General features: G+C 50.0%; 7 protein-coding genes across 7 annotated transcripts; 2 read left to right on the top strand and 5 right to left on the bottom strand.

Moving 5' to 3' along the window:
- Positions 1-1,301: 1,301 nt before the first annotated feature.
- On the top strand, positions 1,302-3,388 carry PTC2 (Protein phosphatase 2C 2; the record flags this gene model as incomplete). Its single annotated transcript, XM_044823556.1, has 7 exons — positions 1,302-1,337; positions 1,706-2,000; positions 2,113-2,186; positions 2,282-2,366; positions 2,419-2,625; positions 2,678-2,938; positions 3,006-3,388. The coding sequence occupies 7 exons, from the start codon at positions 1,302-1,304 to the stop codon at positions 3,386-3,388; spliced, it is 1,341 nt and encodes a 446-aa protein (XP_044682047.1).
- Positions 3,389-4,366: 978 nt separating this feature from the next.
- Positions 4,367-6,904, bottom strand: J7337_005883 (uncharacterized protein; the record flags this gene model as incomplete). Its single annotated transcript, XM_044823555.1, has 1 exon — positions 4,367-6,904. One exon carries the CDS (start codon positions 6,902-6,904, stop codon positions 4,367-4,369), a length of 2,538 nt encoding a protein of 845 aa, XP_044682046.1.
- Positions 6,905-7,329: 425 nt separating this feature from the next.
- J7337_005882 (uncharacterized protein) lies at positions 7,330-8,885 on the bottom strand (the record flags this gene model as incomplete). Its single annotated transcript, XM_044823554.1, has 3 exons — positions 7,330-8,201; positions 8,267-8,440; positions 8,492-8,885. The coding sequence occupies 3 exons, from the start codon at positions 8,883-8,885 to the stop codon at positions 7,330-7,332; spliced, it is 1,440 nt and encodes a 479-aa protein (XP_044682045.1).
- Positions 8,886-10,343: 1,458 nt separating this feature from the next.
- J7337_005881 (uncharacterized protein) lies at positions 10,344-10,868 on the top strand (the record flags this gene model as incomplete). The annotated part of the gene is made up of 3 exons (XM_044823553.1): positions 10,344-10,455; positions 10,509-10,624; positions 10,698-10,868. 3 exons carry the CDS (start codon positions 10,344-10,346, stop codon positions 10,866-10,868), a joined length of 399 nt encoding a protein of 132 aa, XP_044682044.1.
- Positions 10,869-11,234: 366 nt separating this feature from the next.
- J7337_005880 (uncharacterized protein) lies at positions 11,235-14,027 on the bottom strand (the record flags this gene model as incomplete). Its single annotated transcript, XM_044823552.1, has 1 exon — positions 11,235-14,027. The coding sequence occupies one exon, from the start codon at positions 14,025-14,027 to the stop codon at positions 11,235-11,237; it is 2,793 nt and encodes a 930-aa protein (XP_044682043.1).
- Positions 14,028-15,081: 1,054 nt separating this feature from the next.
- Positions 15,082-17,649, bottom strand: J7337_005879 (uncharacterized protein; the record flags this gene model as incomplete). The annotated part of the gene is made up of 1 exon (XM_044823551.1): positions 15,082-17,649. One exon carries the CDS (start codon positions 17,647-17,649, stop codon positions 15,082-15,084), a length of 2,568 nt encoding a protein of 855 aa, XP_044682042.1.
- A 5,740-nt stretch (positions 17,650-23,389) lies between these two features.
- J7337_005878 (uncharacterized protein) lies at positions 23,390-25,312 on the bottom strand (the record flags this gene model as incomplete). The annotated part of the gene is made up of 1 exon (XM_044823550.1): positions 23,390-25,312. The coding sequence occupies one exon, from the start codon at positions 25,310-25,312 to the stop codon at positions 23,390-23,392; it is 1,923 nt and encodes a 640-aa protein (XP_044682041.1).
- Positions 25,313-26,859: the final 1,547 nt, after the last annotated feature.

Genomic DNA, 26,859 nt, shown 5'->3' with positions numbered 1-26,859 from the left:
CATGCATGCAGTGGGCGGTTTTAAAAAGGCTCAACTTATTTTAGTGTATCAATGGGGGTTTGGCCTGTATGGATGCGTACCTACATCATATCTATCTAGGTAGCCAGTGACGTGAGGTCATTGTGTCACCTCGAGTGATTTCATGCAAAGCGTGGCTGTTAGTGGCGGTCCCATTCCTATGGGAACAGGGGTTAACTAGCAGAAGAGCAGCCCAGATTGATGATGTAGGGACAGGAACAGTTCAGTGTATTCGCCCCTGCCTTGGAGTAGAATGGTGCTAAGACCAAAGTAGTTGAGCTCTTTCAGATGGGATGGAGGAGCAAGATATCACGGTTGAAAACACCTTGATTGGCACATGCTGGTTGATATACTGTACCTAGGATTATGCCTCGAGGAGCGCAAAATTCAGCAATACCTAAGGTATCCGTAGATAGATGCTGCACTTGACAGTTCCCCCGAGAAAATGCATAGATCCATAGGTATTTACCCAATAGTTACCTGCGAATCCCCCGCCTCGTTTGATTTTCAAAGCCTGCGCCCCAGCTAAAAACGTCCACCACCTAGGTACTGTAGGTAGGCTAGGGGAGGAAAGAAAACTCAGGACCTTGACCCTAAGCGATGAAAATATTAGGTAAATTTCGTCTAAACTTAAGGTGCTCTTTGGTAAATTTATTTTGACACCCTAATTCAAGGTTCGGTGTTTTCTTGCCCCCTAAGGGTACCTTAGGTACCGAGGGTGCTATTGTTAGGCAACCTCTCGATCACCTGGGGAGCTCCAAATTTGGTGATCACCACCACTGAAGCCTAGCGATCGCATAGGTAGCTACCTAGCTACAGCACTAGCCCCCCGACCGACATCACCTCACCTCACCTAACCTCAACAATCCACACATCCAGATCCATCTCTCACACGTCCAAATCTCCCTCTTCCGCAGAAAACGTGAATCCACCTTTGACCACGCTCCCGGCGCCGGCATCGTAGTCTACCCCATTCATCTTCTTTTTCTACCTTTTGCTTTTGCTATAGTTTCTTCTCCTCATACTCATACTCATACTCATACTCATACCCGTACTTCGTGTTCTTAAGCAAATAACTAAAATTCTCTTGTCGAGCGAGATCTTATCTCGTCATCCCCCCCTCCCTCCTCCTCTTCAAACGACCCTCTCCCCCGCCAACCCCTCGTCGGTCGATCTTCCTCATCTCTTCTCTCCTCTCTCTTCCGCTCGCCGTCCTGTCTCGTCCCAGCAACGCCTAGGCTTTTTTTTCTTTTCGATCGAATCGGCCATAAAAATCTATAGTCATGGGTCAGACTCTATCAGAGCCCGTTGTCGAAAAGGTGCGTCTTGTGCCTTTGAATTCTATGTGCTCGTCTCGATCATCTGCGCGGTTCTGTTCTGTTTTTTTTGTTTTGCATTCGGCCATTGGGATTTAGTACTCGGACCCGGCGCGAGAGGGGCAATCTTGAGCCCCTCACACAGCGCTGGCGCTGGAGCCCACGCAATACCAATTTCACCAGCCGCGCCTATATTCTCAGCCTTGTCGGGAATATCATCGACCGCCGGAGGCTTTGGGCTTGTGATTCGGCTCTTGCGATCATTATTTCCCACGCCCATGTTCGCATACTGATATCCGCTTCCCCGATGTTTCCGTCGGCTGCTTTGTCGTCACACCAAGTCCCGCTAACGCTTCTTTTCTATCTTACAGACTTCGGAGAAGGGTGAGGATGAGCGCCTCATCTACGGTGTTTCGGCCATGCAAGGCTGGCGCATTAGTATGGAGGATGCTCACACCGCAGTACTCGACCTCGACTCAGCCAAGTCTCACTCCAGCAAGCTGTCCTTCTTCGGTGTTTTCGACGGACATGGTGGTGACAAAGTGGCACTATTTACCGGCCAAAACATTCACAACATTATCTTCAAGCAGGACACCTTCAAGTCTGGTGACTATGCTCAGGGTCTGAAGGATGGTTTCCTCGCGACCGATCGCGCTATTCTCAACGGTATGCGCCAGCTTTTGATCCTCTCCGTTCTCCGCCATACCCGATAATGGACAAACCGTCGCCTGGCCTCTGTAATAACAACTGCTAACGTGTTATGTTTTGCCAACATCAGACCCCAAGTACGAAGAAGAAGTTTCCGGTTGCACAGCCTGTGTCAGCTTGATCGCCGGCAACAAGCTCTATGTTGTCAGTTCGCCCCTCGCCTTTGTTCTCCCAATGGCTTTCTCCTTAATACCCCGTTGGAGGATGACATGCGACAAGAAGCTGACACGTAAATTCAGGCCAACGCTGGTGATTCGAGAGGTGTTCTTGGTATCAAGGGTCGTGCCAAGCCTTTATCCCAGGACCACAAGCCCCAACTCGAGAGTCAGTCACATCACTCACGCAACACGAGCGATAGTACTGACATCCACACTAGACGAGAAGAACCGAATCACAGCTGCCGGTGGCTTCGTCGACTTCGGCCGAGTGAACGGAAACCTCGCCCTCTCGCGTGCTATTGGTGATTTTGAATTCAAGAAGAGTGCTGAGTTATCCCCCGAGAACCAAATTGTTACAGCCTACCCCGATGTTGAGCAACATGACCTTACAGACGAGGATGAATTCCTGGTCATTGCTTGTGATGGTAAGCTACGTCGGCTCGAGTGATGAGGGAATAACAGTACTCACTAGCATAGGTATCTGGGATTGCCAATCCTCTCAAGCCGTGGTCGAGTTCGTCCGACGAGGCATCGCTGCCAAGCAGGAGCTCGATAAGATTTGCGAGAACATGATGGACAACTGTCTTGCCTCCAACTCCGAGACCGGTGGAGTTGGCTGCGACAACATGACCATGGTCATCATCGGCTTCCTCAACGGAAAGACCAAGGAAGAGTGGTACGAGGAGATCGCCCGCCGGGTCGCCAACGGAGATGGCCCTTGTGCCCCCCCCGAGTACGGTAAGGATGATACCCGCTCAGTGAATTGAGTTGGACGTCCAGACACAGACTGACGCGAAATTGATAGCCGAATTCCGAGGACCTGGAGTCCACCACAACTTTGAGGATAGCGACAGTGGCTATGAGATGGATCCTGAAAACAAGGGACGAAGCTTTGGAGTTGGTGGGTACCGAGGCCGGATCATTTTCCTCGGCGATGGCACTGAGGTTCTTACGGATTCAGATGATACAGAAATGTTTGACAACGCCGACGAAGACAAAGACCTCGCCAGCCAGGTCACCAAAAACCCGTCATCCGCCGAGAAGGACACCGCTCCTGTAACCGCCCCTGGCGCCGCCGCCGCCGATACGAAACCCGCCGATGCAACCATTACGAAGCCCACCGACAAGGACGCAGCGGAGGAGGTGAGGAAGGAGGCCAGTGCCCAGGAAATCAAGAAGGAAGAATAGGTTGTGGTCTGAAATTACGGGGTAACTGGTTTGAATTCAACCTGGGTGTCGCTTCTTCTCCCTTGCACCTCCGGTTATGTTTCTCGGATCCCAACTTTCTGGGAAGTTTACAGGGCAAGTGGTAGATGGTGGTCACGAGAGGGGGTTGTGATATTCTCATGTTAAGTCTTGCATCTCAACTTGTCGGTGTATTGGTGTCAAACCTGGATCTGGATCGTGCGTACTTCATCGACTTGCCGAGACGCATCACGAGAAGAGCGAGACTCGGGAAAGATATCATGTTCTGGGCTGAGGCGGATACAAGGAAAGAAAGAAAGAAGAGCGAGAGAATCCTTTTTTTTTTTGATGTTCACGCACGCATGGGATTCCCATCTTCTTCACGTCGCCATGAGATCATCCGTCTCATTCCAATTTTCCATTGCGAATGCCAGTCTCCCCCCTCGCAATGCTGGGATGATATGCTCGAGTATGGTTGGATTGCTTTTAGAGGGATCAAGAGGCAGTATAGCATATACAGGACACTAACTGACGGCTCAATTTTGTTTTATGAACGGTAGGCTCGATTCATTCAGACGTGAGTTGGGAAAAATCTATGTCCATATTTCTGCAGGGGCTTTCATTCTACTTCCACATACCTGACACTTTTGTAATGTAGGTGAACATTGAACTGATCTCGAGGGCAACACAGACTGCAGTTCTTAGTGCGAGAAGTCAAGATTTAGTGTTCTCATAACTTCGTTTTTATTTATCGATGTTCTGGCTTTCGTCTCGCCCATCCTCTTGACAAATATGCTTTTGCTAGTGTACATGGTAAGTCCGTGATGTTCTATCACAATGTGCCCTTGAAAATATAGGTAAAATCGGAAGGCATCCTAGTAGGAATTGTAGTATACAGGGTGGAATGATGCAAGGTGCGGGAAATACGGCGTTGTTATATGGGGATTGTATGTGGCGCTTCTTACAGAAGTTCAGCAAGACTTAAATCTCGTCTCTTCTTCGAGCTTCTGCGATCTTCTTCTCGAGCCCCTTCAAAGCAGCGTCAGGCGAAAGTGTTGAATCTGGCCTTTCAGGAGGACCATCTTGACCACCGTCAGGCGATTTTGGATCCGTCTCTGGCCCTGCTAACAAAAGCTTTGGAGTATCATTAACGTCATCATCATTATCAGGCCAACTGTCAGGCTCGTCTTCTTCTTTTAGTATGCTCGGATGGTTTGTATCTGCCAGAGACTCATCCCAGCCCCAAATCATACGCGCCGGATCGAAACGACCCTTGAGACGCACATTGATTTTCCCAGGTTGACCGTCAGCTCTGCGAAGCTTGACGATGAGATCTTGCACCTGAACGGGTTTACCGGCTTTGATCTGGGAGTGCATGGGCTGGTCATTGGAGCGATATGAAAGTTCGAGCGCATACTCCAGGGGTTTAAGGGGAACATAGCCCGCCCACTTGTCAAGGATGGCACGCTCGACTCGGGACATGACTACCCAAACCCGAGGAATCTTGTTGGCTAGAATATCAGGGATTGCCTGTCTGGGGAAAATGCCTGGCTGATGCTCAAGCTTTTTCCAAAAGGGGTCTTTGTGCTTGCGAAGTAGGACTTGGCTCAGTAAGTGTCTCGATCCTTTCTTAAGCTGACGATGGAGGACGCCGTAGAAGTAGACTGTTCCGAGGGCATGTGGTGAGCGTGTTTTGACCGCAAGCGACAGGAGAGCACCATAAGTCTCTTGGTCAGGCTTGCAGCCGGCGTCCTTGAAGAGTGACATAGCCCAGAGAGCAGCATCCCAATCTCTGGACTTGGACGCGTAGCTGAGGAAGATGTTGATGGTCTTGAGCTCAACTCTGTGGCCTGACTCTGTATAAATCCTGACCAGTTTCTTGCAATCTTCGATTCGAGGATCTTCTGGACGGTGGAAGCGAAGTAGTTCAGTGACAATACTATCAAGGCCATCGACCGCTAGCCAGCCCTCACCATAGCGTTCCTTCTGCTCGCCCAGAAAGTTTTTAAGAGGTATTCCAGCTTTGAAAGCAGCATATGCATCAATAGAGGCCATTACATCGGCGATCCCGCGACGTGTGGCCTGATGATTGAACATGCCCAGTTGGTACATGGCCACAATGACCTGCCTCCTTTCATCCTCACCCCTGACCAGTCGAAGGAAAAGCAGCCATGTTCGAATGTTGGGGTGATGATAGCGCGCCTCCATCCTTCGGAGAAAACTATGAAAGAAACCGATATCACGCTTGTGAGCGTAGCCGTCAAGCATGATGTTGTATATATCGGTGTCCATGGGAATGCCCAATTCCTCTCCCAATTGTATGAGATAGTTGGCAGAGGCACGATGTCCACCTCGGAAAGCCATCATGGAAATAGCCATTTTCAAGACAGGGATAGTAATGAATGGTTTTGCAGCAGGGTCATCAAAGGCATCAACAATGAGCTTGATCCTGATGCCATCCGTATCGATATATCTCCCATTCACTCGCCTTTGGCCGTAGAACCTGATTGCTAGATGGGGAGGCACCTTGCCATAGCACAGCGTTGAGATATAGTGCTCAAAGTTGTCATGTGTCCACACGGACGGTCGCGGGATCTGTTCGTATGGCACATGGAGAGAGTGAGGCTGGTACTCTTTGTGCACCCAGATATTGTCGTTATGGTCATCGGGGAGCGAGGCACCTCCGTTTGGCGCATTTTCAATGGTCGGCCACAACTGCCTCGTCTTGTAATCCGACGCTGCCACTTCTCCCAGCTCGTAGATTTCAGCGTCTTGGCAATACCTCACGATCTCGTCGGCCACCTTGACCAATATCTTGCTCTGTCCACGGAGCACAATGGCAGAAGGATTACGGTCCACCACTGCCCGCAGTTTCTGGAGCACGCCCGTCGCAGAGTCGACATATTCGAGATTCTGGTTGTTGACTTCAATATCCCACGTTTTGGGTAGGACGATCCTCACAGCCGACATGTTAGCCCTCTCGCTCCATTGTGGTGTCATGCGCTTCATCAGCCCAAAGCATTCTATCCATTGCGGAACTGCCTTATCGAAGTGGCTCCAGACCACACCTAAGCCGGCCTGTCGTCGTGCGTCTCGCCTATGCTCCTGTTCGCTTGCCTTGTTCGCCTGTTCGTTTGGGTATTGGAGTGGTCTTCCGATCACGGGTTTAAAGAGCTTCATGGCATCTTTGTCTTCAACCAGTCGAAGCGCGTCGATCTTGAATGCATCTTTAAAGACTCGATTGCGGGACTCGTGAGTATCGTCTGTAACTAGGTTGGCAATGACCTGCTCGGGCTGTTGTTCGCCCACTTCGAGAGACTTTTCGGGAAGGGCTACAAGGGCTGTCTCCGAAGATTCGGTTGAGTTTGTCCCATCAGAATATGCTGTCGTTGACTCGAGCCGGATAACGTGGGGGTTGGATATCCTGGAGGGCAATGGTGCTCTTGAGTTTGGAAAAGGTCCTGAGAAGGCAGAGCATCGCGACCGAGCCCGCCATATTGACTTGATCGCCAGGGACATTTGTTATAATTCACGCATCGTCAACGACGTCTTAATTTCGAGAGGCCACTCGTTGAGAGCAGGGTCCTTGGGCTACTAGATACCTTTGGTACAGTAGTCTCAAAATATAGCGGAAAAAAGATTGGCGGCGGCGTTATCTGTTATCGTGATAACGGACACGTTCTGTCGGCCATTGCATCACGTGGGCACCCGAATATCATTCCTCGACTTGGCTCGTCGTATAGGGCCATGTTAACAATGTGACAAACCAAAACCAATCATGTATGTAGTAAACTCATAAAGGCATTACAATAGCAAACAGTTAGCTTGTAGTCACCAGCATCAAATCGCCAGCTGCACCAATGCAACAACGCCTTGCCTGCTTCCCATCAGACGCCCATGTTTCTTTACTCATCAAAAGATTGAAACTTGACAACAATCTTCGCTCATGTCTCCGATTGCTTCTTTTTACCGTTGACCATGGCATTTTCCTGCATTGGATGAGCCCCGCCGCTCTGGTCGACACCTTCCCAACTTTCATCCCAACCTTTATCTCCTTTGACTGCCTCTTTCGCCTCGCCACTCTCGGCCATTTGCTTGACATCGCTCCAGTAGGCTAGCTTGCGAACCTCTTCGTCAGCATGATGGACGGCATCCTTCAATGCCTGGTTTCGCTCTCGTAATTCAGAAGTGTTCATCCTCTTCATCTGAGTTGTTGTCTCGTCATGAATTTCCATCAATCTGCTGAGCAATATGCGGCGTGATTGTTGGAAGACAAACAAAGACATTATCTCATGCATCTCGTGTTGAAGTTTTTGGAGGTCTGTTGCATGTTCCATGTAGTTATTGACAGCGTCAAGCTTCTCTCGGTCTATCCTGGCTTGTCGGAGAGCACGCATGAGATCGTCCACGTTATCAATATCGGCAGGTTTCTCGTCCACGTCTGCGGCTGACATCTGACTCGTACTCGAGCGACTGAGACGGCTGCTAGTCACACTCTCGCGAGACTTTGGTGATTTGTGGGAAGCGGGCCGTATCGTGAAGTAATCCGCATTGAGCATGTGTGGATCGGCAGACACTTCCTCTGGTCTCTTTCGCACCCTCTTTCGAATCCAGGCACGTCTTCGGACGAACGAGTTCCACCACTTGCCGCTATGCCAGGAAAACTTTTTTGAAAAGTGGAAGGAATATTCCCAGCCATGTTCGTCGACACCTTTTTGATGGTTGATTCGCCATTCGGGCCACGCCCATTCCCATGTAGGGTCAGGAACTTGTGCATTGTGGATGTTGCTTGGTGAAGCTTTATGGTACCCATTGGCTGAAGCAAAAATGTCAATTTCTACTCGATGAAAGCGACTCGTGTTACTGGGTTTGACGACTCACTCCAAGCAGGTGGATCAAGACCTCCAAGAGCCTGCGAAGAAAACAGAGGAATTCCGCAGAGAAACCCACCCCTTTCGTTCTCGTAAAGGATGTCTATCGCTGTCTCGCGCTCGACATGAGGCTTCTTCAGCTTCACATGTGGATGATCTCCATGAAAGGCGTCGGGGGTTGGTTCTGCTGATATGTCAGACTAATTTGAGGTTCGCTATGGCGGGCCATACTGACCTTGGACTTCGATGGATGGTCTTGTTTGTGGAGGCGTTGGAGGTTGGCCGTTCTCGATGCGGTTCGATGATGAATGGGTCTGGCTGTCTCCCTCAGTATGAGAATCGACATGCTCATTGGTGTGAGCATTGTTGGGTGTATTGCTTGATGGTTTCCTTTGGCCGCCATTTCGCTCGTCAGGGTTCTCTTGTTGTTCCTCCTCGTGTTCCTCCTCGTGTTCCTCCTCCAGGTCCAACAATCTTGATGTTGTTGAGTATCTTGTCATGGTATGGGGTTCGGGCGTAACTGACCCTGTCGGTGTCGCGGCGGCATCGTGATCGACTAGGGCAATTTCATGATCGTAATCTGTAGGCTTGAGTCCCGCGGGACGACGCGAGCTCTTGACCCTCAGCATTGAAGCTGTGCCGCCCGGGGCTAACGGCCCAGACACAAATGGGAGAGAGCTTGTTTAGGTCGTCAATGATGGCGGAGATGAATTACGTTTTGGTGTTACAAGCGAATGATGGCACGTGGGAGGCTGTTCAGCGGCGCGGCTGACACTAGATGGTCAGAGTGTCACTTGGAATAAGGTAACGCTGTGATTAAAGTAAGAGATGGAAAAAGTGAAGTGTCAAAAAAGCAGGCTAGGAGAGACAATATGGCGTTGTGAGCTTAGAGGAGGCGCTACTACTGACTGTTAGGGGCTCCAACCTGCTTTGGGAGGCTGTGGGGGGCGTTCAGCTGAGGCAGCTTCCGTGTTGATAATGATGTTCTATTATTGTAGCGAATAGTCAATGGAAAGTTTCATGAGATAATGATACGATTATCCTAGTTTAGGGTCTAAAAAGAAGAAAGAAAAAGGTATATACACAGAGCTAATAATCCAAACAAAGGCAAAGTTTATACTCGAATGGGAAAAAATATACACACACAAAGTAAGCTGTGTCGTTCGTGATCGATCGTCGTCACAGCTTAACCTTAGTAGGTATCCGTAGCCAGGTCCAGAAGAATAAGCTACTAAAGTTCGATGATGTAATGCCGATATACGACGGGTCGGGTACTTGCATCTTTCGGTGGGGCCGTTCCCTGGAGGAAATCCATTGAGGTTCAGCTCCGTCGGCGGCTCATCACTTTAGCGTGGAATGCTTGATCAAACAAAAGAGTCCAGATTTGATTCTTTCACTGGAAGTGAATCATATTACGACATCAAGGATTGGATGTAAACTGAAGGACACTTGTTGCCAGTACGGAGTACAAACGATTGGATTATACATACATTTGAGGATCTTGTGTCACAGATATATATACAATCACACCTTCCAATAAATCTACTTTGCATAGAATTCTTAGTGTCATGACATCAACAACACCATAAATAATGCCTTGTCCGTCAAACAACCGTAATTCAGAAGTCTACCCACTAATTGATGCTCATAGGCAGTATCAGACAGTGTCAGTTCACCAAGTTATAGTACCTATCCGCATTCATCAGTTCAGCCATCACTCATCACCTCATGATCCGAGCAATTGGTTCTCCCCGCCCTCGTTACGTCATGTACTTGCAACCATCCTTTCCGGGTTCGCATATGAGCACATGGAAATTTGATTGACAAAGAAGAGGGGCACTACCAAGTAATCTTGACTTGCAAGGGAATCTTCTAACCTACCTACCTACCTATGAGGTATGAGGTAGTTCCGAGGTAACCACCTTACCTAAGGTAGAAAACAGCTTGCTTTCCTTTCCCTCATGATAAATACCCGACCATCATCTCCTCATCCGTCTTTGCATCTTGTCACTCCATACTCAACCCTCCCTACAAACCACATCACAACAGCACACACTTTCGCGCAGATCAACTACAAACCATTCAAAATGTCCAAGTCTCGCACTCCTCTCATCATCGGCGGCGCTGCCGTCTCTGGTATCGGATACTACCTCTACGCCGCTGGTGGCAACCCACGAGCTGCTGAGAAGAAGGCCGAGAGTATGCGCTCTCAACCCCAATACCAATAATTCTACTAACATCGCACTCAATAGGTGACGCCCATAGCGCTGCTGCCAACATCAAGAGCCACCTTCCCGGCCGTTCCCCTAACGCTGAGGGTGAGCTGAAGGGAGCTGGTGCTGCTGCCGGTGCCAAGATTGACAGTGTTGTATGTTTATTTCCCGAAGAGACACTACGATTGTGCTCTAGTACGTTGCAATCATTTCCTAACCCAATCGCAGGCTGCCGAAGCCGACCGTACGGCTGGTGTCATCAAGAGCAATGTCGAGTCTGTTGCCAAGGACGCAAAGGCCGAGGCCATGAGAGTAGTCGACAAGTTCGACCACCGTGTCGAGGCGGAAGCCGCAAAGGCCAAGGGCGGTATCTCGAGCTGGTTCGGTGGCAGCAAATAAGCGTATCTTCGACAATCAAGAACCAAGATGAAGCAACTGTATTACTTATTTAATCAAAGTCGGAGCCTGGGGTTTCACTTTTTGGGATTGAGCGGGCGAATGGTCATGGCCCAGCAGCATGACACTGGCCTTGAGATAGCTCTGGGTCTCTGCATGCAATGTAATTCGATAGTATAAGAGCAATGAATCACGGTCAACGAGAAGAACACGTACATATTTTGGTGACATGCGGTGTTGAAAGACTATCCACCGCTACGAATGTTGTCTAAGCTCATTAGTTCCCCATAACCGAATCCAGAACTCCAATCCATTTATCAACATCATCCCTGATAGTTACCAGTTGCCAGTCTCTAATATCAGACGACCCTATTGCTCCAATTCATCAGCCACCAACTTAAGTATCTCCTCACAACTCTTTCTCGCATTTGTGGGCTTCTTAGCAATCGCCTGCCACACTTCGCCGTGTCGAGGTTCATTCAGCACGCACTTCGTCACCACATCTGCCCGCTTCTCCTCCGTACCATGTTGACATAAGAACCGGTAGTACCAAGCCCAAGAATCGCCATAGTCGCTGTCCAGTACAAGAGCCTTCTCGAACCAGTTTTGCGCCTTCTCCAGCTTACGATCGCCCCAAAAGATGCGTGCTACAGCCACAAACAGGATGGGGTCGCTGTCCACCTTCTTGATAGCTTCGAGACTGCGGGCCTTGCGCTGTGTTCTGGGTTCCAGATGCCATATCTGTTCTGCCCAGAGGAGACCACTCTTGGGGACTTCTTGTTGCGCCTTGGCCATCATTGACTTGGCTTGGGCTGTGTTGCTTGCTCGACGTTCTAGTCGTACCGACTCGCACCACAACTGCGCGTTCTTTGGTACAGCAAGTCGAGCACGGTCAAGCACCGATCGAGCCTTCACGGTAAGACCGGCCTGCTCCTCAAGCCTGGCATACAGAAGCCACAGGGGGACAGACTTGGGAACAGCCTTGACTCCTGTGCCATACGCCTCTCTCGCTTGGCCAGTTTTGCCGAGGTCCTCATAGATCTGTCCCTTGAGCATCCAAAGCTTGGCTGCTGCCGGGAATAACTGAAGAGCCTGAAGGACAAGATCGAGAGCAGCCTCAATGTTGCCCAACACTCGTTCAAACACAACACTCTTCATCCATACACGATCTGTGGGAGCCTTCTCGCGGGCAATCTCCAGAAGCTTCCGGGCCTGTTGGCCATTGCCATTTTCCGACTCTAGCTTGACAGCGGAAAGCCAAATATCCTCGTTGTTAGGGTTTTGGTTGAAGGCACGTTTGAGAACGAGACGAGCATTGTCCACTTCGCCAGCCTGCCACTTCTCCTTGGCCAGCATCATCCATAGGTCCTCGCTCTTAGGGCACGCCTCCACAGCCTTCTCCAGCACTTGCCACAGCGACTCTCGGGTTCCATGATTCCTTTCCAAGTCTGCTGCTGCCATCCACATCGTTCTACTATTGACAAATATCCGTAGTGCGTAGGCGTATATGGCCCTGGCAGTTTCGTATTTGCCTCGGTTGATACTTGCCCTTGCATCTTCCATCCATGTGTCTTTGCGATCATCATCCTCGTCCAAACTCCAACCTAGAGTCTCCCGAATGATGTTCTGACAGGTGATAATGGCACCCTCCTCTTCGCATCTTTCTGCCTCTGAAATCCACTCCTCGCGCTTGGGCATCGCAGACTCCTTCGCCAGGACCTGGACACCACGCTTGATAACATTGACCTTGGTGCCCTGTCCGAGCTGTTCCTGTAACCGTGCAGCCGCGATCCAAATTTCGTGTGACGTAGGACAGGCCTTTCGAGCCTTATTGAGGACCTTCTGGGCGTTCTCTGGCGTCTCCAATCGTGCCAAGGCCAGCCAGAGATCCACAGAGAGAGGAATCAGTTCGGTGGCCTTGGCTAGGAGCAGCTTAGCATCATCGGGGTTTTCCTCCAAGTTCACTGCCTCCTTCCATAAAGCCTCCGATTCAGGAATGTGATCAAGCGCTTGTCGGATAACTCGCTTCTTGTTGCTTGGAATTGTCTCTAGCCTCATCGCCTCGACCCATAGTCTGACTGATGTGTTGTTGGCCTCAATAGCTCTTCGTGCAATAATCTTTGCATTTGGAGAATCGCTGTTAAGTCGAATGTTCTCAAGCCAAGCATCTTCACTTTTAGGACACTGTGTACAACCCTTGTCGATCGTCTTTCTTGCCGTTACACTCTTGCCTGCCAACTCCTCGAGTCGCGCCGCCGCGATCCAACCCAAAGCGTTTGTGGGATTCGTCTTGACAACAGACTGCAGAAGCTCGCGAACACGGTTGATATCTCCAACTTGAGCTTGCGCTTCACTCATCTGCATCTTGTTGAGGCTAGTAAGATAGCCCTGAGGGTCGATACTAGTGGATGTGCCTGGCGCAGCAGAATCACTCCCAGCTTGCTCCAATCTGGACTTGAGCACCTTGTCGCGAGCCGCGCCGATCTTGGCAAAGTTGGTCATTGTACCATCTGCAGCATCGCTGCCACCGGCGTTGGAAGAAGTGCCCTCATCCATAACTGTTGTTCCCATCTCGCTCGAGTCGCGCGCTGCTGCAATGACGCTGTCCGGAACAGCATAGAATCGTTGTCGCAACGCTTGCTTGCTACGCCGGTTCTTGCCTGTCAAGTCGCCAACTTCGGGTAGATTTGCCCATTCGTCATCAGTGACAGTCGCCAGAGCTCGTTTCAGGTCGGAAAACTGCTGTTGAATCTTGGGGTTGTTTCGTTCGTATTCGTCCTTCTCGGCCTGCTCTCGTGCTTCGCGCTGCTTTTTTCTTCGGTCCATTCTCTCATCCACCCATTCCCAAATCTTATCGGCCTCCTCATCATCTTTGTCGTACACACCGCCAGCGAAGAGCCCAACTTCGTTGTCAGGGTCCTGATATCGTTCTTCGTCACCTCCCTCGTCTTCATCCTTTTCTTTATCCTTGCCCTTCTTATCCGGCGCAAGACCTAGCTGAGCGGCACGCTTCGCAAGAGCCTCCTTAATCTGATCCTCGCTAGGTCCATCTCGAGCAGGGCCAAGATCGGATCGTGTTGTAAAACCTGTTGCGCCTCGTCCAAGACCAGCGACATAGTTCTCAGGGGCAGCCTGGTTGAGGAAATCGCGTCGCCCCGACATTCTGACGGCGAGTCCCTTGTATTGCTATTAGATAAATGAGTGTGTCGATTGGATCGAATCCCGAGGTTTGAAGAGGGAAGATCGAGGTCGCGCAGAGCTCAGATGAGAAAGGAAGCAATCCAAAACATAAATGCGGGTCAAAATTAGAGAGCTCTAGGCTCCACAGTCCGCCACTTTCCGTTGAAGTCTGACATCCTCTACGAACGACTCTGCCAAACGTTGATTGGTAGAAGCAATTTTATACATATCCCAGGAAATGCCACTACTTATTAATAAACCCAAGAGGCTTTACATCTCCAAACATGCACTTTAATAAAACTTCACCACTGCTCCAGTAAGTTCCGTCAGGGCCATAATACTGTGTCAAGTTGCCAAGCGCCTTAAGCTCCCTTGTCCATGACTAAACCGAGAAACCACAATGAGAAGCTCATATTTCATACAGATTTTACAACGATATGGTTCTTTCATGATAGCAACAGGCTTTCTGTTGAATTCTGCATTCAACGATATAATAACTCTCTTCTACCCGCCCTAACTACGAAGCATTTGATATGTGCTCCAATCCACATCTTCCTCTTCAAGTCGGCCTGACTTTCTTTTCTCTTCTTGTGTATTTCATAAGCCGTTAAAATTACAACGTATAGTTGCCGCTTTTCCTTCTATGGGTTTTGTGAAACGAAATCAAAGCAATAACTCCATCCCTAACCATTCTCGAAGACTACTCCCAGCAAGCAGATGTGTACCGTACCACACGGCACAACTTGTACATGCTCACCAGGTCAGGCTTGGAGTGAAAACAACCCAAGAAACACCGGACAGGAAGCATAGGTGTTAAACCTGTCTATAAACCAATGAACAAAATAATGAAACAAAATCTTGAAGCTCCATTTCCCTATCATGTTCAGCCATAATGTGGATGGAGGTATACATCCAACGCCGCTGCTCCCTGATGTGACATGCTATGCACGCTCAAAATACACAAGACAAACGGTGACTTGACAAAAGAAAGGCCAGAAGGGCTTCTGCCTCTCCCGGGGCAGCCTCCCATCTATTTTCAAGGTTCGACCTTTGTACTATTCGAAGGATCATTTGAAGAATTCGGACTGACGGCCTTCCTCCCTGATACAGTGGCGCTGCGGATACGGGCGCTCATCGGAAGAGTATATTTAACCACGCCCTTAACGATCAGGTCAAATTCGTTCTGGTAAATTCGCTCCCAACGTCGCGAGCCCCCCACTGTATTGTTCAGAGGGTACTCGAGTTGCATCTCTCCAGTTGAAGAAGAGGTACCTTGATGGAAAAGAGAGCCCTCAAAAGTGAGGGGACTATCGAATTCTGTGATCCGTCCTAGAAGAACGTTGGGTCGAAGGTCGTCATCTGGGTCGGGATCATCCAGCGGAGGGTCGTTTTCTGGGTCGTCTGACACACGTATATCATCTGGGCCGTGCGGGAAAGGTCGAGCCCACCAGTCCGAATCTGTTCCTGTATATTCAGATTTCGCGAAAACCTCTAGGTTCGCGTGGTCTATTGTGACGACAACGATGTTAGGATTATGTGCTTTGACGGTCAAATCGAACATCAACACTTGGTCGCTGGTCACAACGTTGTGGATAGCAGTGATTTCGATTCCAGTCATCGGCTGCGAGGTAGCAAACATGAAGCCGATAGCGCCAGTAATGACAAGCATGAACATCATGGTAAGCACCAAGCATGCCGCAAACCGGTTTAAGTATGACGACCGTCTTGCGAAAGTTTGTGACTCGGCCTGTCGTAGGTTGTGCGGCCCACGCCGGTTTCGACCTGAACGACCTGAGCGGACCGAGCCGAGAAGAGGTGTACGCTCATCATCTGCTCCTGTCGTGTCATCCATATCGTAACTGGACGACATCTGCATCGCAGAACGTTTATGTCCAAAATGGCGTGGAGCGTTGGAGTGAGCGTTGCGAGGGCTCGGTGGCCCGGATGAATTGCGAGAATTGGGACCAGCGAGCTTCGACCTCGCAGCATTCGGAAATGGGGACTCATTGTCAAATAGCGAAGCATGGCCGTTACCAGGCTGTCTACCCCAGCGACCAATGTGGTGATGGTGTCTCGTCGTACCTCGTGTTGACCCACTGCCACCACTGCGGTTAGAGCCTTTGCCATCCTCGGTTTCGACTGCCAGGCTCTCGTTTCCGTTGCTGGTAAAAGTGTTGACGAATTTCATCGTCTTTTTGGGTCCATGAGCAGGTCCTCCACTCTCCATAATACCATAAATGGATCGCAGATTCTGGCGATCAGCCTGGCTAGCCATGGATGTAGCACTGGGAGTCCTTGAATGAAACCGGCGTCCAGCCCGATCATTGCCATCTGGAGGGTTAGAGTCGTAAACAAAGGTCTCTTCAGAATCCGAGGTGTTTGCTTCGTCAACGGCGCTGGCAATTGTTGCCTCGAAAACATCGGCTTTGGAGGATGCTGGATGGATATTAGCAACATCCCTCAATATCAGTGTCACTAGCTCAGGCTCACCATTCCCTGCATTTACTGGGGGCTGTTTGCGTGTAACCTTCTTCTTATCCTTTTTCGGTTTTATTGTCTCGGTGCTCTGTTTCGTCTTCAGAGTTCCGTTCGTTCCTTCACTTTTCTGGGTGGTTGTGAGCGCAACCTGTGGCACGCTTGGAACAGTCTCAGTCTCTACTGTCATGGTCTGTATGGATCCATCTTGCTTCGACTTCATTTGCTTATTCGACATGGCACTAGACTGCCGAGTAATTATGGGTGGAGGAACGGATGTCGGTCTTCTAGTTTCCGCCTTGTTGTTGCTAGTGTCGCTTCCACTCTCTTGACCGACCAAGCTGTTCTTTGCTCGTAGAGCCCGTCCATCGGGGAGTGCGGTATCAGAATAGTTGTCGGTGCTTGATAGCTTTTCCTTCACCCTTTCCACTAAAGCCGACCCGTTGGGAGGGTTGGGAGAGTTTGGTAAACTGACTTCTTGAACCGTTTCCAACGCTACGCGAGCTGGAGTTCGCATACCAGAGGGATACTGCGACTCCTCCATTTCGCTCTCTGATATTGTTTGTTGCTCCATAGGCTGCGGTGACGGTGTAGGTCGTTGAACACTAATGGAAGGAAGATCCTGTTCGCTGCGACGTGCCGGAATTGCTGGTCTGTTACTGAACTGGGGAGGAGGCGATCGCAGGCGGGGCGATACGGGCCATCGCGGGCTGTCTTTAAGGTCTGCGTTGAAGCCTGGCTTTTGTGGGGTCGGTGCTTGGATCTGTTGTTGTTGTTGTTCTTGGGATGGTGTAAGTGTTGGGGTGTTGGTCGAGGACAATGACCGTGATGGAGGAGCGGAGGACAAGCTTGGCCGTGTCGTCCGTGAAGGACTATTATCGGTTTGGCTGTTTTTTCGAGATCGATTACCAGGCAAGCGGTTTGCTGAAGCAGTCCTTTGAGGGCGTCGCGTGGGGGAAGAATCTCTTGAGGCCAAGGGCGAAGGGCCTACAGAATTGTTGGCAGAGGATTGTTTCGAGTTCTGACTTCCTGTTGTTGCGCTTGATGATGTTGCAGATGGGTCGGTCACGTTACGAGACGCACGACCGACGCCAGATGTGCCGTCTAAGACGGCAGATGACTTGTCCATGATGACGGTGGCCTGTGGGAATGGTGGAGTGAATGCCTAGCGAGCATACCACCGGGACGGGCCTTAGCAGGGACAATGAATTGCAAAGCAGATTTCAGAATAGATCATTGTGGTTGGCTCGTCATTGAAACAGGATGGGCGTATGGCCGAGATCGAGGGCCGCGAGAATGTCCAGGAGGGAGAGCCCGCAAAGAGAAGCTAACCCAACCTATTCCGGACGGCTGCTGGCACCTGTCTGTCGAGTATATGGCAGACGACACAAGCGGACGGGCGGGATATGGCTGGGCAGACAAAGGGTGAGGGCGAATGCAAGTTGACTAGATAGGTAGGAAGAGTATCGAACTAAACGAGGGCGAAACAGTCGGCATGTACAGAATAGAGAAAACGGTGCGATGACGAGATGTATCGTTTATTGTCGTAAAAGTGGTGGTGGTAGTGGTGGTGTTGAGGTCGAGAGTAAGTAGTAGTAGTGAGCGAGCGAGCAACTGAGTGAGTGAGTGAGTGAGTACAGTATGATGGTAGTGGTCGGCGGGAGTGACGGTGGGTGTAGGCGAGAAGATGGTGGTGGACGTAGTCTTGGCCGTAATGTGAAGGATGTGGATGTGAGAGAAAAGGTGACGCTGGTGTTGTACCCGGCCGTACCTATATCCGCACTCCCGTCCGATTACTGACGCAGCCGGGTACGTAGATCAAAGTACCTTTTTTTCCTGTCCTTTTTTTTTTCACTCACTCAGAGAGTCTTCCGGAAGAGCAGCGCCCCCCTCTCCCCCCCCCCCAAAATAAGAGACATGGGCTGGCTCCCGGGATGGGGCCTGGCAAAGAACCAGAAAGGAATCACGTAGGGGCAAGTTCTGGCTGGGGTAAATCAAGTGGATTGGTCAGTTGCGTTTAGCGTTGAAGCATGACACAATCTGTCGGGTCGTCTTGGTACGAAAGCCCTGGAGACACAGAGAGTCAATGTCTTGTTGGGTTGGACGAGTCTAGATTGAAGGGAGGATAGCGCGGGTGCTAAAGCTGACACTGATTTACATATGTACGTACATCCATCCAACATCAGGCTATGATTTAGGACAGAGAATACTTACATAGAGCAACAAGGAAAAGAAAAGATGAAAAAAAGAAAGCAGACCTCACGAGCTGTTCAGAGTTTTCGGCCACGATCATGTCGCAATTCTTTGCATCTCATTGGGTCCCAACAAGGATGCCTTCTTCCCCCTCTCCTCGTTGAGTCTGTCTGAGTGGGTGTGATTTGGGGTTGTAAGTGAGTGACGGATTGTGTTGATATGATGGAAATGTTTGTTTTCTACCACCATCATATGCGCAGTTAATTAATACTACGTCTCCTAATATCATCGTAACTAGAAGAAGGGCTTATAGCGACTAATTCAGTTGAAGGATACTCAACAAACCTTCCAAATTTGTAGTCCACTCACTGGCTGATGGCTGTTTCTCAGCAACTACTTGTTTGTCAGAAGTGGTTCCTGAAAGTCAATTCTGATTCCGAAAGATCAACGCCATAACAAATGCTCATGTGGCTCGAGTAGGGCGATCTATGTTGACAGCTTTCCCTGACAGACATGGTAAGCCGAACAAGTTAGCAAGTTCAAGCTAGCCAAGACCATTCATCAAGTGATGCTAAACGATGGCGATGATGACGATAGGAGTCAGAATAAAGTAGCCACTTCTTAACTCTAATTGTTGCCCCTAGTGAATAGCTTCCTCTGTCTAGGTAGGTAGTTATCAAATTCGCACTGAGCCTCTCTGTATCTCAAGTTCTCAACCCAACAACATCTCAAGCCTCAAAATGCTTCTTGAACCGCAAAGCCCGGTCCCTTCCAGATTCGCACTCGCAACAGCCCCTGCAACCGGTTCCTGGCACCAGGCGCGACATCAAGGATCCAATCGTAAGCAGAGTGGAGAGCCCTTGTTTGGCGGAAGCCATCCCTGTAGCCGGTACCTGATTGCTCCCACACCAAAAATGTCTTCTCTGCCTGCTCGCACTCAGATCGTCGCAAGAGGACTTCCATTTCGCTTCTTTGTCTAGGCAGTGGACTTGGGCGAGTAGCTAACTTATTGCAGTTACAAAGCTCCATCTCACTTCATAGGTCATCAGGTTTGGTACACCGAGTCTTGCCAATTTCCAATCATCGGTATTTCTGGTCTGAATCTAAGCTTCGCAACAACGCCAAGTCTCACGTCTCGGATATTCTCAGACAATGTCACTATCATCACGGCAACACAGAAGCATCGGCCGGGTCCGCTGATTATAAAGACGAGCAGCAGTGGCTCTCCAGAAGGGACCTGGGCCTTACAAAGACGGTCAGAGGTGAAAATTTCAACCTTTCTAGCCCTATTCCTCCACTGCACGATAGGCTGCTCCGTACTCCTGTGTACTATGCGATGCAGTGTTTGTGACACCCCAGTGAGGGCTTGTCTTGTTGACTGCAGCTAGCATAGCTAGAGCTTCCAGAGCCACGTTGACAACGGTTCTTAGTGGGCCAGTCGTGGGATGCAATGGGATGCGATGTGTGGTGTTGCAGCACGGCTCATCAGCATGATCATGTGGACACTTAAAGCCTGCATCATCTTCTCTTTTTGATATTCATTCATTCATTCGCATTGGATTGACACGAACCTGAATCTGCCTTGAACATGCCCCAATCTTCAGCCTGCACGTCATGGACTTTGCCCTTCGTAGGACGAGCCCCCAATGACAATAGCCGGTCATCCCCTGACACATTGTCCCAGCAGACCGTTCTGTTCTGACCGGGGCAAACCCGCTAGCAAAAAGAAAGCCCCATTCGACCAGCCAAACCAGGCGGAAACAATCATCACAGTCCCCCGGAGACCGGAGAACGCTTCTAGAGGCTCGTTGTGCTCAAATCTCAGACACGGCGGCGGTCCTAGCCCTAGTACACTGACACTACAATACCTCACCGACTCTTGAATAACAGTTTCAGGTATACTCTGGGTATCGCGGTTTAAAACCCGTGACTGCTCTGACCGCACATTTTGATGATACTGCTTGCCTATTTCGGCTACTCGGGGACCGGAAAGAATTGTCCGGGACTGTCAGATGCTGCAGGTTTGTAGGTGCTTTGTTGTGAGTGAAAGGTCCTGGTTGATGCTTGCGTCGAGGCGGAGGGACGGAGTTAACACAGTTATCCCGTACATACAGTAGGTATGTAAGTATATGCCGCTGGTGCTGTTAGCCATGTTACCCCAGAAGATGAATATGCAAGATAGATGGTCATCGCCAACGTTGCTACATACATATTGTCACAAGGCATGTAGGTAGGTACCAATGTGGTTGCACGATGCCAAGTTCATGTTCTTGCTCGGGCCGTGTCGCTGGCCTCATCATGACAACAATGCCTCGGCTTTTGACTTGAGAATGGTTTTAGACTCCTTATTGATAGAAGAGACACAATCATATGCGTTGTTGGGATCTGCTAAATCTACACTGCAAAGTCTTGTGTCTCTCTGCATTGTTAATCATGCCCCATCAAACTCCTGTCACTCCAACTACCCTGGATCCTGTCAATGAACCTCGGTCTCAGACATACATGGACCAGCATCATCTGAAAGCCATGCACATAATACACGCGTCGGCATCCTCTCGTGCATGGAGGAGTAACAGTAACTCGGGAGGGGTATCATCCGTTCGCCCTTCCGAGACGCGGATGAAGACTTTTGCTGTCTGTATCTCGGATCTGAGATTCGGCTTCCGTTCACTAGGTACCTACAGAGTAAAAGCAAATGCTCTGACCTACGTCAACTACCTCCTGCCTAAAACCAAAATCGAACAAGAAACATTAGAGGTAATAGTGTAGGCAGAATATTCAGCTCCTTTCAAGTCACAGTCACTATTCTCGACTCTTCAGCCTCTCACAGTCTGACACGAGTATCATCCTTCTCCACCAAGGTCGCAAGTATGCCACATGCTTGGACAGCAGATGCTCAAGTTCAGGGTAAGACCCAAGCCACAAATTCCAATGTCTTGGTCAGAACAAGCTCAATTACGGTGGACAAGATCGATATAGCCGAGCAAGAAGACACAGGGTGTGAATGGCCTGTGTATTTCCTGCCTAGCTTCCTCTTGAGGATCAAACGAAGGAGAGAATACAAACACCCTGATTATCTTATGATGCACTGATATGTTTATAAGTTCATGTATCTTAACCCTGCAACTCTACGATCGAGTCTCTCTCTCTGTCTTACACTCACGACTCACTAAGCTGCCTCGTATCAACATCCCAAAAACTTGCCAGAAAGTCTTCAACCCTGGCTTGTGTAACATGAGGGTAGCCAAGTTCATGCACACAGACAGGACAAGTTTCGAGATGCTACAATAAGAGAAGCTGGATCTCGATTCAGCCTCGATAGGCATCAACTGGTGTTAATCAGTCCCCAAATAGAATGCTTAGCCACCTCAGCCGGCTTGGCTTCGATTCCTTCTGCGGATTTTGTGAGAATGGAATCAAGATCAGAGTCAGCTGCCAAACTGAACCCTTGTTGGTGGTGGACAAATAACAACCACAAATCATCATCAACATAACGCATCATGATAATCACAGTCACAATCCGGAGCGCACCCTCTGAATAAAAAAACAATACGTACCCTCCACATGCGCTATTTCTTGGATTCATTGTCCTGCTTGTTTTGTATCACTTACCCCCATTCCCAGGGCTGACATGTCATGAACACAGCCTATCGTCTCCTCGGGTTCCTGCGCAGATGATCATCCCGCGTCGCGCCATCTGAGCTGTCAACGGGATGTTCCTCGTGCCACGGACCACTTGTCCCGTCTTATCACAATAATCCTGACTCCCCTGGGACCGGAGTATGTATGCTGTGTTGTCCAGTCGTAGTATATGCGTGCGCTTACGAATGACTGCTTTACACATCATAGCTCTTGTCTGAAATCGCGCAACTTGTACATGCTTGTATACTTATCTGCTCGGTTAAGTAGCATCGTAGAGTTGCTTCGGGAAGGACTATTGATTCTGTCCAGGATGCATGTAGGGTCTGAAAGGGAACAGCATCTCACTGAACTTGACAATTCAGCAGCCAGTCAACTTTACGGTTGGCCAGGTTTGACATGTAGTATTATATTGCATATGAGGCCAGCAAGGGCAAGGAAGATGGAGGAAAGCTTTGTAACTCAATGTCCTTCAAGATTCGATGATATGTCACTTACGGAATCAACTATGACATTCCCGTTCAGGCTGTGTCGCTGTACATTCATCCGTATCTATAGGACGCCTAAAATGCCAGCCCTAGAAAAAACACAACACTATTCGACATTATCCAAAGATTAATAAGAAGCCCCTGGATTCGTAAAACCAATATCGTCAACTATATTCATGATTGTAACCTCGCTATACGAGTGCTTTCCGTAAGTCTATATCTAGAAACATCATGCCTCCATTCCCAGTTCGTCGTCAACAGTCATGTGCTCCCATACTAGCTTGGAATTGTCCATCACGTATCCCAAGCACCAACAGGACAAATCCTTAAAACACCACCCATTGCTTGCGAGACGGCGTCGATACAGCCAACGATAATCCATGAACCAAACGCCGCTATATCTGTTGACGTAAATCGTACATGACCAGTCATCAGTCCCCAAGGATGCCCCATGAACATACATATCCAAGCGTCACGTCTCATTAATTCTGTGTCACTGCGTAGCATCTTCTCTCCAGTCTCAGGCCCTTCCTACAGCCCTATTCCGCTCTACTCGGGAATGGGGTTGCCGGACGGTACCTGCTGGTCCTCCTTCTTGGCCCCCCAGGTGAATGGCGAGTACCAGCTGGCTCGCTTGTTCTCCTTGACAGCCTCCTGGTTCTCCTGGACCAGTCGAAGCGGCCTCGGCTTGCCTCCCGCGAACGACGTTGTGTGCCTATCATTGTGGGTTCGGGGTGGTGATTGCGAGGGCGGCGTCGACATGGATAACTCTCCAGACTCTCCGCTCAAGCTGGACGTCTCACTCCGCATCCCAGGAAAGTTGCCGGAGGTGGCCACCGAGGCTCCGCTAGGCACCCGGGCGGCCGCGTTAGGGTTGCCCGAGTTGTTCGGCGGGGAGAAGAAGGTTTGGGAATGCCGTGGAGTCCCAAGTGGTGGAGAGACGGGGCCGTCTGGCCCCCGATACATCTGGCTGACCAGGCTGGCAGCCCCAGTATATTGGTCGCTCTGAGGCCGTGGATTCCGTCTTGTACTGGTTGAACGTGATAACCCGATCGGTATACTAGGTGCCTTGTCAGGGTCGGTGTGGTTTGAGCTGGTGGAGGGCTGCATGACGGAGATTGGCCTAGGCCTCGGTTTGGTAGGCCCGACCGCCATGGATTTGGCTCGCTGGAGGATTGTTGCCCCAGACTGTTGCTTGTCGGCAGGGGCCGGAGGAAGCTCCTTGTTGGTATCTGGGAGGCTTTTCAAATCGCTCGACTGGTCGAGGATGGACTCGAAGTCCTGATGTTTAAGAAGGCGCTCAATAATCTTGTTAATATATAATGTGAGCGCCTTGTTCTGCTCCTTCATGGACTTCAGCTCGGCCTCAAGACGGCGGTCACCATCGGAGACAGATTCCCCCTCAGTAGCCTCAGACAACTCATCAGCAAGACTAGAACCAGCAGCCTTGCCCTCGAGTGCAGCCAGGGCGTCCTGGTTGGAGTTGCTGCCCATGTAGCTGAAGTCGTTCTGCCCAAAGTCACCCTTGAGTGTACGCTCCTGTAGAAGCAGCTGGTAGCTCTCGTTGTCCTCCATAAGTCGAGCGTTCGCCATGCGAGCCTCCATGAGGAGTCGTTCGACCTCGTGCAGGCGACCGCCGCCCTGGTTCTCTGACTCGACCAGCTTAATCTGAGCCTCGGCGAGTTCCAGTCGTAGAGACTCAATGAGCTTATCTTTCTGAAGAATGAGTTTCGAGCTATTCCGCGAGTCGCTGCGCTGAATAGAAGATGGAGGTGCGAAGCTGCCATTTTCGAGCGATGGCGATGAGCCGGCAGAATCTGGATAACCAGTGAGCGGGGAAGATGGCAGAGAGAATGAATATGTGGACATACGTTGTCTCGAAGGGCGACTCTCTTCCGCCATGTTGTTTCGCTGGGCAAGGCTGTCCTTGAGGCGCTGGATCATGGCCTGCATCTCCTCTTCTCGGCTGGCCATTTCTTCCTTCTCTTTAAGAATCGAACTGCGTTCCGCTTCGTAAATGGACTCCATCTCACGCATCTGACGAGTCATCTCCCTCTTCTCGTTACTCAGAGCCTCAATCTGTTCTTCGTATTCGTGCGCTTTCTCCTCCAACTTCGCCGACTCCTTGACCGCCTCGTCGAGTTTGGACTGGAGAACCTCGACATGACGCTTGTATTGAAGGGAAGACTTCTCCTCATTCTCTAGGCGCTTCTGAAGATCTTCAACGGCAGCAGCAGCTTCGGCTCGAGCGTCTGATTCAGCAGCACTCAGAGTATCCCTTCTGGCAATAGCAGCACGGGCCGACACAGGCGCAGTTGTTCGTAGCGATCGAGTGCGGGTATGGCCATTGCTGGTAGGAGTAGTAGATCGAGAGTTGGAACGTGAGGGAGAAGGACTTGTTGAAGAATTAGATTCGGTATGAGAAACCCGGCCAACACCACCCGCCGGAGGCTTCTTTGTAGCAGCAGACATGTTTATTTGTTTTGTTTGGTTGGGCTGTGTTGGGTCGTATGCTTTTAGCGATGCAGCGTAAGAAGAGTTGGCGGTGTCTCAAGGGAGTGAGAGCAACACCAGGTTGTTTCGAGGTCGAGTATAGATATTGTACGGCTTAAACCTGCGGTAGTGTCTTCTGCTTGCGGCCGATTGTGTTGCACGTTCGCCCGGTGATCTGGAACGTATTCAAAGATAATAAACCCAACAAGAAGGGTCGAAGCTGAAATAGGAGTGTGTCTCGTCTGTCCAATACAGTAGCGGACAGTCCGTCTGCGCCTCAAAAGGGACGTTGCCAGGTACGGGGTAGGGGCCTGCACTTTAGCGTGTGGCGTCGGCGTCCAGAAGGTCGATATTTCTGGGGCATCCAAGCATTCAACTGTTGAAACAGTGGAGGCTGCGCCAGGCCAGGAAATACTGTGCTATATTGTGTAACTGGATTGATAGCGATAAGCCTTGAGAAACGACTCCAGTTTGGGGTTTGTTGCAGAAGAGTGAATGCTGTGCAGATGTTGAGGGACGAAGCCGCAAAACTTGCCAGTCGAGGACAAAGGATTCGACGGGTGTTGGCTGACCTGATATGCAGGGACTCACACTCTATTGCCAACAACCTCCCTCGATTATGGTGTACCTAAGTAAGGGACGGAGCATTATAGGAAGGTTTCGATGTACACATGTATAGTCATTAATCTTAATTATTTACTCATACTGTAGCAGCCAATCTATATCCGTAACATTGCTGGCGCCGTAGCGTCGTAAGAGGTGATGTGTGGCTGTTCAATGTTATTCTGCCGTGTCAATGAGTGGAACAGCTCCTTATATGGGCCCTTTATGAATGAATGCCACGGATCTTCCCCAGAAGGTGTTGGGGACATTAATAAATGCTTGTGCCTGGAAGTTTTCCCGCAAAGAACAGAGCCATACTTGATCCATGCGTACTATGCATGCCCTCTGGTAAAGTGCCTTTAATGATGCACCTGGAAATTAGGAAGAATTGTAATGGGAGATTGGCAACTGAGATTTGAATGAAATGCCCGTCAATGTATCACATGAGTGGTAGAGGAATGAGCATATCTTCCAAAACTGATCATGTTATATGTATGCCACGTAGTGGTTGACTCACAGCCAGCTAACCCAAGCATTCGAAATTCCGATCGCAACACCGGTTAGCGTAGTCACTGCACGTCCAAGGCCTGAACCTTATGGTTTATAATTAAGTGAATGGCTCTTGAAGCTGGTAAGGTCATGCGTTCCCAGTAGCGGGTTGCTCCTCAACAACCCGTGCATTCCTACCCTTGAAGGTTTAATGCCTCTCGAACAGGGATAACACAAAAGTTAACATGCCGACTTAAGAACCAGGAAACCTTGTTCAGCTAAGGATAATGAGCAACCAGAGAGTTTATACATATACAGGTGAAGGGGAGTGCTTCTGTATTGAGTCCTTACAACGGGGTGACAGAGGTCCATACGTTAGTGCTCTCTTGTCGCAACGCTGAACGCGACATTAACAGATCCATTTGCATGACGAC

This window comes from Fusarium musae, chromosome 4 (assembly GCF_019915245.1).
Source record: "Fusarium musae strain F31 chromosome 4, whole genome shotgun sequence".
NCBI lineage: Eukaryota > Fungi > Ascomycota > Sordariomycetes > Hypocreales > Nectriaceae > Fusarium > Fusarium musae.
This window is presented reverse-complemented; position numbering and strand designations above follow the sequence as displayed.